General features: G+C 44.3%; 1 protein-coding gene and 1 pseudogene across 3 annotated transcripts; one reads left to right on the top strand and one right to left on the bottom strand.

The window, feature by feature from the left end:
* Positions 1-628: 628 nt before the first annotated feature.
* On the bottom strand, positions 629-1152 carry LOC111554615 (annotated as a pseudogene).
* Positions 1153-6369: 5217 nt separating this feature from the next.
* On the top strand, positions 6370-6991 carry LOC111554632 (NEDD8-conjugating enzyme UBE2F-like). 3 transcript variants are annotated; one of them, XM_026456332.2, is made up of 2 exons: positions 6370-6416; positions 6530-6991. In XM_026456332.2, the coding sequence occupies exons 1-2, from the start codon at positions 6370-6372 to the stop codon at positions 6987-6989; spliced, it is 507 nt and encodes a 168-aa protein (XP_026312117.1). In that variant the 3' UTR covers positions 6990-6991. The 3 variants fall into 3 exon arrangements, with proteins under 3 accessions (XP_026312117.1, XP_026312118.1, XP_026312116.1); XM_026456333.2 differs by having other exon boundaries at positions 6386-6554; positions 6651-6991; XM_026456331.2 differs by having other exon boundaries at positions 6386-6991.
* Positions 6992-10434: the final 3443 nt, after the last annotated feature.

A 10434-nucleotide genomic window follows, 5' to 3' on the forward strand; every position in this document is an offset into this window, starting at 1 on the left:
ATAGTGGTGAGGTCTGGGCTGTTAGCATAGCCATCACCCGAATAGTGCACCTTGTAGGTACTAAGCAGTTTCTCATCCCTCACTCTCCTCCCACCCTCCCACCACTGAGAGCGTCTTTTTGATCTGGCATCAAAAGGTGAGCCATCCCTATTTATGGAGATTTTTTTTTTTTTTTTTTTTTTTTTTTTTGGAACGGAGTCTCTCTTTGTCGCCCAGGCTGGAGTGCAGTGGCGCGATCTCGGCTCACTGCAACCTCTGCCTCCCAGGTTCAAGCGATTCTCCCGCCTCGGCCTCTTGAGTAACTGGGACTATAGGCGCCGCCACCACGCCCAGCTAATTTTTTCTATTTTTAGTAGAGACGGGGTTTCACCGTGTTAGCCAGGATGGTCTCCATCTCCTGACCTCGTGATCCGCCCACCTCAGCCTCCCAAAGTGCCGGGATTAGTGAGGCACCCTGCAATATTTATGGAGAATCTTTTGTCTCTTTACTGTTATCACTACAAATTTTATTCAGAAACCGATCGTTGTTGTTGTTATTGTTGTTGTTGTTGTTAAAATCCCCTTATGAACTGCTATGGTCAATCAACTACAACACTTTCTAGCAGACATAAGGTAAAAATGGGATGGCTCAGAATCGCCCAGATCCTTCACGGCCTCTCGACCGCCTCCTGTCACGCTCCCGCCGCCGCCGCCTGGGCCACCGCCACCGCCACCGCCACGACCACGGTCTGTAGACCCAGAACGACGCTCCCGGGATCGGGATCTTGATCTATGCTTCTTGCGACGCCGCCCATACAGCCCCCGCCGCAGCTCTCTGGAAATGGGCTTCAAATGCATGAGCCGCAGGAGCCGCGTCGTGAGCGTTCTCCCATGGCGGCAGGCTTCTCTGAAGTCCGTCTCAGGTGACGGCTGGGCGTGGCTCGGCTGTCCGTTAAACCAGCGGTTGTTCAAGTCAGTCACAGCCTTTCCGCATCTGCCTCACGGCGAAACTTGCCGTACACGCTCCCCACCAGGTGGCCTCTCAGCTTGTCACAGACGTTCGTCTCCTCAGCTTCCCCATACTTCTCCTCCATTTCTGTAAAAATCTCCTCAAAAAATTCATCAGTGTTCCTGCATCTCAGCATCGCTCACGGCACAGCGCAAACCGTCGGCCGACTGGGAAGAGTTCTGAGGGTTACGGGAAATGTTCAAGAGGCCAATGGTCTGGCTAAACGTCGGCTTATTGTGCAACCGAGAGCACCCGTCAGCATGACGACATGCTCCAATTTTGAAGTGAAATGAACAGCTGACTTTGTCTTTCTCGGTGCCGAAGATGGAGGCCGGATACTCCGCCGTGTCCCACCCGCCGACGCCCGCGGGAGACCTGTGGAGAATCTTAACTGCTGGGTTGAATATGTCATATGTTTCCTTTAAAAATCCACCAAAGGCCCCGAAGTAATGGACGTGTTTTTAATTAATCTAATATATAAATCATGCATCAGATATACTTCAAAACAGAGCAGCTAGCAGAACACCTTGAAAGATTCATTAGAACCTTTTTTTTTTTTTTTTACACACATGCAACTAAGTTAAATGTGGCAACTCAAAACTGAAATGAGAAATAGCGGGGTGCTTTATAGGTTGAGACTCAGGAACATGGGAATTCTAATCTTGTCTCTGTTTCTGACTGGTTTCGTGACTTTAATAATGTTTACGACATATTTCTAACTACTCCTCCTTCGGCCCAAAACCCAGAACAACGTTTAATAGAGCATTTTAAGCTTCTAAGAAAATGGCCCTAGTTCAGTTGACAGCAGTAAAGCGTTGCATTTGTAAATGTGAAGTTAGGTTGCCTGGATTCAAATCCTGGTCCCACCACAGCTGCTGCTTAACCTCGGGTTAATCCCCTACTGAAGAGTATTAGGTAGTCTTTTGCTATTATATATACCACCACAATGGACATCTTTTTACATATACATATGTTTATGCATTTAAATAATTATACACACACACACACATATATATTCCCAAAAGTAGACTTCTTCAATCTAAGATTAGGTAAATTTTATTTTATTTTATTTTATTGAATTATTTTTTATGTATGTTTATTTTGAGATAGAGTCTCACTTTGTTGCCCAGGCTGGAGTGCAGTGGTGCAAGCTCGGTTCACTGCAACTCCACCTCCTGGGTTCAAGCAATTCTCCCTGCCTCAGCCACCGGGCCTACCTAATTTTTGTATTTTTTAGTAGAGATGGATTTTCACCATGTTGGCCAGGATGGTCTTGAACTCCTGATCTCAGGTGATCCGCCCACCTCGGCCTCTCAAAATGCTGGGATTACAGACATGCGCCACCACACCTGGCCAGATTAGGTGAATTTTAAATTTTCAGGTATATCGCTAAATAGCCCTCCAAAGTCCTTATACCAAATTTGTACTCCCACCGACAGTGTATATAGGTTCTAAGTTCCCTACACCTTTCCCCACACTGTTAACTGGCAATTTTAAATTTTAAAAATTCTCATTAGTCTCAAAGTGGAAAGATGGAATCTCATTTTTTATTTTCTCACCCTTAATTTTAAGTAAAGATTGGCATCTTTTCATATTTTAGTAGCAATTAAGTTATAAAAATCCCATTCTCAATTTTCTGTTAGGTATTTTGTCTTTTGCTTATTGATTTGCAAAGCTCTCAGTTGATTAAGATCTTTGTGAAACAGAAAATTTGGAAAGCAATTTTGATTAACTTTAATCATGAAGGATATTTATAAATTTGAAAACTTTATTGCACTTGGCATTTCTGCCTGAGAAAAGACAAAATCTCCACAGACATGAACAGTGAAAATCCTTTGCTATGTAATACCAGAGTTATTACCATAATAATCATTGAAATAATTTATATGTAAAGAAAAATGCAAGGAGGAGCCAGGCACAGTGACTCACGCCTGTAATCCAAGCACTTTGGGAAGCTGAGGCAGGTGGAGTGCTTCAGCTCAAGAGTTTGAGACCAGCCTGGGCCACATGTTGAAAACCCATCTCTACCAAAAATACAGAAAAATTAACTGGGCATGGTGGCACGCACCTGTAGTCCCAGCTACTCAGGAGGCTGAGTTGGGAGGATCACCTGAGCTCAGGGAGGTTGAGGCTGCAGTGAGCCATGATTGTACCACTGCATTCCAGCCTGGGCAATAGAGTGAGACCCCATCTCAAAAGAAAAGAAAGAAAGAATTATATTGGTAAATCTAAGGTGTGATCCCTGCCTTTAAAAAGTTTACAGTAAAAGACATACAACACATTCACACGAAATGCTGAGACAACACAAGGAACTAGTGCTGCAGGCCATACACGCTACAGCCTACCTCTAGTTGGAGTGATTAAAGAATGTTACTTAAAAGAAAACACATGTTTGAATAGGCAGAAAGATTCAGAAGAACAAAGGTATGAATCAAGTGAAAGAGACAGTAAATAGACAAAGGTAAATGGATTAGAGGCTTGTGTGGGGGACAGGGGAAAAGTTCAGCTATGAAAAGGTAGATTGGGGTCAAATTATTGAAGGCCTTGGCTGTCTGATTTAGCTTGCATTTTATGGTGAAGGAGCAACAATATTTTCAGGACTATTGACCTAATAAAATGAGCTTTTAGGATAATTTTGACATGTTAATAATAAAGGATGAATTAAAAATACTGTGTTGGGAAAGGGAATAACTAATATAGTCATACTTTCTATGGGAGAAAATCAACTAGTTTAAAGGAAAAGTGGCATGTGTTTTCCTCAGTTTATAGTACCTAAAGCTTCTATAGAACTGATGCTGTATGATACCAAGAAAGACTGATCCAAACCCAGAATTTTTTGTGTATATAATGAACATTTCAATACAGTGCCTTTTTATAAACCTGTGATTCAACTTTCATATTCCTTCACTCACTCATTCTGAAGATCATAAGCCTTTCCTTGTTGGATCTGGAATTCATACCAATTTTCTTGCAGACATGGAAATTCCAAACATACTATTGTCATTACACTTCATCTGTCATCTTTGGGAATGCCTTAATTTATTGTAATTTGGAGAAATGAGGTGATAGTAGAAAGAGCTCAGAATAATGGAAAGAAGGTGTTGGCTTCACAGAACTGGCAATTCTTTTCTTAGTTCATTTCCTTTACCTGTTGGTAAGGGTTAGTTATTAATGGAAGCCCCCTGTACTGCAACATGTAGCATTCACTCAACCAGTGTTTAGTGAGCATATACAATGTGCCACGTACTGAGCCAAGCACTAAGGACAGTTTTTAAAAAATAGAGCTAATCCTAGCTCTTATGAAACCTACAACCTGATGGGACAAATATAAACAAGTCCACAACCTACTGCTGCTTCTCACATGTGACAAGGAGCTGGGCTCTTACCTTGAAAGTCACCTACATGAACAATACAACTTTGTTCGCCCATCTTCAGTTGACATCATGTACTCCTATGCTTACGTTTATTTGTGTACCAAGGTGTTTAATCCACTTCTGATGGATATAAGTGGATAGAAGGAATTAAAATAATAAATACTGGCAAGCTTGCTGTGAAATGCCAGATGTGCAAATGGCTATGGAGATCACCAAACAGTAAAACACAGAGACGATCTATAGCACTGAAGAGATGCCATAGCTGCATTGGCAAAGGCATACTTTCTAAAGTGAATAATAAGTACTAGATTGATGGCCCAGAGGGTAGGTACTGTGGGAACTTAGAAAAGGAAGCGTCACTTCCAGAAGGGGTGAGCTTTGTGCGGTGCCTCAAAGGATGGGGTGCATATGAATGGGTCGAGGAGATAGACTGTGTCATAGGAGAGCCTGAGTTAGTAACAGCCAAGGAGAGAAACCCAACACAAACGGACTTGTGCAGAAAGAGTCGTCCTAGGGCTTCAGGCATGGCTAGAGCCATGGGGTCCTACAATTTCAGTTGATTCCTCTTTCTCCCTTCATCACCTGGCTCTGCTTTCCTCTACACTGGTTTCAGTGTCAACCTGACTGCACACGGTCGCCCCTCACATCTTCTGGCTTACATCCTACTCCCTAACTTAGCACCCCAAAACAAAAGATAAGCTCTCTTTCTCAACAGTTCTAAGCACACTCCTGTAATCACCTGATTGGACCAATTTATATCATGTTCCTTTTATATCATGTTCCTATCCCTGAGGCAATCACTGTAGCTGGGAGGAGAGAATTCATTGATTGGCCAGGTCTGGGCTATGTGTCCACCCACAGAACAGAGGCAGGTGAGGTCAGCTCCATCTGAGCCATATCAGAACAAGATCAGCTCCCCAGAGAAAAAAACTGGAATGAGGTCACCAGAACAATAACAACCATAACAATCATCATTGCAAACACTCTAAAATAAAGAACTCACTATGTACCAGGTACTATTCTAAATAACTTTTACCTGTTACTTATTTGCTCCTAACTCCCCTGTCGGGTAGATAATCATATTATCCCCATTTTCAGATGGCGAAGCTGAGACATGGGCCAGTAAATGGCAGACCAGGGAGTTAATCCAGGCCATCCCACTGCCAAGTCCACGGTCTTATCCACTGTGTTTACACTAAAATTGACTTCTCTACACTCAGAAAAGAACTAACTAGTTCAAGCTAACTAGCACTCAGACTCAGAAATGAGCAGAGTAGATTTGGAGAACAACCAGAAGGCCAGCAATTCAGAAAGCCGGTGGTTTTAGTTTCTTCTCACAGCCAGGAAACCATATCCAGAAAGCTGGTAGACAGCTAGTGCTTATCTTCACCAGGTGGTGAAATTTTTACCAGACCCAGAAAACCACCAACTGAACTTCCAGGGAGAACAAAATAGTCACCACAGAAACCTGAATCATTCCCCAAAAGCTACCCCAGTCCAATCCTCTTGACAGCTTATGGTTTGCACTTTTACACAATTTACCAAGAACTGATTTCATAGCGATGCCTGATCCTCTTTTTCTCTCCTGCTTTGAAACATCATTCATGGAACATACATAAATCTTAGTTAAAACTAACAATGTGGCCGGGCGCGGGGGCTCACGCCTGTAATCCCAGCACTTTGGGAGGCCGAGACGGGTGGATCACGAGGTCAGGAGATCGAGACCATCCTGGCTAACATGGTGAAACCCCGTCTCTACTAAAAAACACAAAAAACTAGCCGGGCGAGGTGGCGGCGCCTGTAGTCCCAGCTACTCGGGAGGCTGAGGCAGGAGAATGGCGGGAACCCGGGAGGCGGAGCTTGCAGTGAGCTGAGATCCGGCCACTGCACTCCAGCCTGGGCGACAGAGCGAGACTCCGTCTCAAAAATAAATAAATAAAATAAAATAAAACTAACAATGCAGCGGCTGTAAGGGGCCGCGTCTCACAGCAGCCGCCCGGGCCGGGCATGGTGTTGGGCACCGGACCCGCCTCGCCTGTCTCGGGGAGCCCAGGGTAAAGGCAGCAGTAATGCTAACGCTAGCAAGCAAACTGAAGCGTGACGATGGTCTCAAAGGGTCCCGGACAGCAGCCACAGCGTCCGACTCCACTCGGAGGGTTTCTGTCAGAGACGAATTGCTTGTTAAAGAGGTTGCAGAACTTGAAGCTAATTTACCTTGTACATGTAAAGTGCATTTTCCTGATCCAAACAAGCTTCATTGTTTTCAGCTAACAGTAACCCCAGGTGAGGGTTACTGCCAGGGTGGAAAATTTCAGTTTGAAACTGAAGTTCCCGATGCGTACAACATGGTGCCTCCCAAAGTGAAATGCCTGACCAAGATCTGGCACCGCACCATCACAGAGACAGGGGAAATATGTCTGAGTTTACTGAGAGAACATTCAATGGATGGCACTGGCTGGGCTCCCACAAGAACATTAAAGGATGTCGTTTGGGGATTAAACTCTTTGTTTACTGATCTTTTGAATTTTGATGATCCACTGAATATTGTAGCTGCAAAACATCATTTGCGGGACAAGGAAGACTTCCGGAATAAAGTGGATGACTACATCAAGCGTTATGCCAGATGATAAAAGGGGACAACTGCAGGCCCTTGGACTGTGTCACAGTTTGTCTCTAACGTGAAACAGCAAGAGGTAGCCCCCTCCCGTGTCCTCATGCTCCCTCTCAGTCCCCCGGATTGCCCCAGTCCTGTGACCATGTTGCCCTGAAGAAGATCATCTTTAGGACTGCTCATTGTGGATGGAGAATTTCAACATAAATACGGCAAGAAAATGTGTTTGGGCTTCTGAAGAGTTGTCTGTTTACCTTAACATGTTTACTTTTTTGAACTTGTACTGTATAGGCTGTTGGTGAAATTCTTAAGAAGTTGTAATGAACTCAAAAAAAAAAAAAAAAACTGCCGGGCGCGGTGGCTCAAGCCTGTAATCCCAGCACTTTGGGAGGCCGAGACGGGCGGATCACAAGGTCAGGAGATCAAGACCATCCTGGCTATCAAGGTGAAACCCTGTCTCTACTAAAAATACAAAAAACTAGCCGGGCGAGGTGGTGGGCGTCTGTAGTCCCAGCTACTTGGGAGGCTGAAGCAGGAGAATGGCGTAAACCCGGGAGGCGGAGCTTGCAGTGAGCTGAGAACCGGCCACTGCACTCCAGCCTGGGCGACAGAGCCAGACTCTGTCTAAACAACAACAACAAAAAAAACTAACAATGCATTTAAAAACACACACAGTCAAACGATTGCCAGTTTGGCATTGAGAAGCAGTAGACCTGGGCTTGAGCCTGTTTACTGTGCATTTCCTGATATAGAGAAAAGCAAGCACAGCTGAGAAAACGCCACAAAGCATTATATAGCGACAGCTCCTCGTGTGCTTCAGAAGAGAAATGGATACATTAGGAAAAGTTTTTTTCCCTTTGATGTAGAATATGCTATCTTTTTAAATGGGAGTTAACTTTAAATAAATAAAATTCAGCCTGTAGACTTCAGAAAACTAACGTTGTATTTGACAGTGTCATTTCTGTGATCCCTGAAAGCATTTGGGGAGTTAACTTGGGCCTTCATCATGACTTTCCTTCATGGCATGGAAAGCACATTTTTTTTTTATCTCTGTTTTATTGATTTCCCCTTACTTCCTCCCACATGTTCCCTCTGCCAGCGGTTATCTCTGCCCCTTCTGCTCTCCCACATGCTGTGAGGGCAGGTGGACTTTCTCCTGTGTCTCTGCCTGCAGGTGGTCCAAGCGCCGCTGCCTTCTTGCTCCATTCTTGTTTGAAAACCTCTTCCTGTACAGTCTTCGAAAAGAAGATAAGCCAAAGGCCCTGGACCTACCTTCAAGAAGAGATCAGAAAGAGACTCCTGTTCCTATGCTGAACCATTTGCAGAATGTGCAGTTTGCAGTTAGCATTTTTTTTTTTTTAGAGATGGGTCTTGCTGTATTGTCCAGGCTGGTATCGAACTCTGGAGCTCAAGCAATCTGCCCTCCTCAGCCTCCCAAAGGGCTAGGATTAAAGGCGCGGGCAACCGCGCTCAGCCTGCAGTTAGCATATTTTCAGTTGAACTTAGAGATGTTCCCCCTCCTTTCAGGACACAGAGTATATGAGCCTGGTAGATGAACAAAACTGTTTTGTTTACTTTTGGGCTTTTTATTTCCCCAAAAGAGCCCTGAATAGTCAAATATCAGATGATTTGACACCCCCACCGCCCAACCACCATCCAAGATTTGGAAGTCTTTTTTCTTTTAAACAAAATTAATAGGCCAGGCTTGATGGCTCATGCCTGTAATACCAGCACTTTGGGAGGCCGAAGTTGGTGGACCACTTGAAGTCAGGAGTTCGAGTCTAGCTTGGCCAACATGGTGAAACTCCACCTCTACTAAAAATACAAAAATTAGCCAGGTATGGTGGCAGGTGCCTATAATTCCAGCTACTTGGGAGGCTGAGGCAGGAGAATCACTTGAACCCTGGAGGCGGAGGTTGTGGTGAGCCGAGATCACGCCATAGCTCTCCAGCCTGGGCAACAAAAGCAAAACTCCGTCTTAAAAAATAATAATAGTTTTATGTAAATACATATGTAGAAACTTGAAATACAGTATGCTTTGCAACATAAGAAGAAACATTGATAAGTATTTTTTACCATAAGTGTCCATTTTGACCATTTTTAGTGTTTTAGGAATTGCTTTTGAAACTGATTATGTTTGAAACATATAAGACTACAATTAGCCGGGCGCGGTGGCTCAAGCCTGTAATCCCAGCACTTTGGGAGGCCGAGACGGGCGGATCACAAGGTCAGGAGATCGAGACCATCCTGGCTAACACGGTGAAACCCCGTCTCTACTAAAAATACAAAAAAACTAGCCGGGCGAGGTAGCGGGCGCCTGTAGTCCCAGCTACTCCGGAGGCTGAGGCAGGAGAATGGCGGAGACCCGGGAGGCGGAGCTTGCAGTGAGCTGAGATCCGGCCACTGCACTCCAGCCCGGGCGGCAGAGCAAGACTCCGTCTCAAAAAAAAAACAAAAAACTACAATTGGAGAATCCCTAATATTAAAAAGTTGCCATGATTAAAAAGTTTTTCAGAATTTCTTCGTTAGTAAGATTTGGAAGCTTATAGCTTCTAGAGTTTATGTTTTTAGAACAAGAGGTGTGTTTGTGTGAAAGTGAGGTGGGGGTTCACGAAATGAATGCAAAAATTGTGTGCACATATACATATGTTTGCGTTCTAGAGAAAGCCTTGGTAGCTTTTAATCAATTCTCAAGAGGGTTCATGACACAAAGAATTCCCAATTTGCCTGTCTCACTTTCCTTCCCACACCCACCCTGTCTTATCGGTAGTAGCTAGCTTGCTCTCTCCTGCCAGCTGCCTATTTATTCCTTCCCAGATGAATTGTCCTCCTTGTTTTCTGACCGAGCCACGCTGAGCAAGGAGAACTCAAGAGCTGGTGCCCTGGTGGGGATGTCAGGTAGATGGCAAGACTGCTGGGAGCAACTCAGTGGGTCCCCTCCGGGTGAGCTGTTTGGAAGGTGGACGGCTTCCCCTGCCCAACCCCGACCAGGAAATGTGGGCAGTCCAAGATGCCGCTCTGCAGTCAAACTTTTATTACACTGAGGATAAGTTGAAAGAGAGTGTCAAGGGGAAAATGGAATTGGGTAGTGGCGTCCCATCGTTACCTGTTTTTCCAGTTACATTTTCTATTTGATGTTTTGGGGGATTTTTTTATTTTTTATTTATTTATTTATTTTTTGCTGCTTTCCTTGGTTTCTGTCTCCATTACAACATCCTAACACTCTAATTGGTTTTATATGGGACAAACAGGAGATATTGCTTCTGGCAGGATGTGATTTTCTGTCCTGTTGATTGATGGATTAATTTTTATTGAGCACAGTGTGCTACCAGCGGAACCAAAAATCCAAGATACAATCCCAGCTCTAGGAGTTCATGTTCTAATAAAAGTAAGAAACAACATATTCAGACATCCCTGTTTCTTTTTCTTGTCAGTATTCCCTTCTACTGAGACAACTACAC

Source organism: Piliocolobus tephrosceles, chromosome 6 (assembly GCF_002776525.5).
Source record: "Piliocolobus tephrosceles isolate RC106 chromosome 6, ASM277652v3, whole genome shotgun sequence".
NCBI lineage: Eukaryota > Metazoa > Chordata > Mammalia > Primates > Cercopithecidae > Piliocolobus > Piliocolobus tephrosceles.

Coding starts and splice junctions, on each gene's coding strand:
- LOC111554632 (XM_026456331.2), top strand. CDS start 6,432: ATGCTAACGCTAGCAAGCAAACTGAAGCGTGACGATGGTCTCAAAGGG.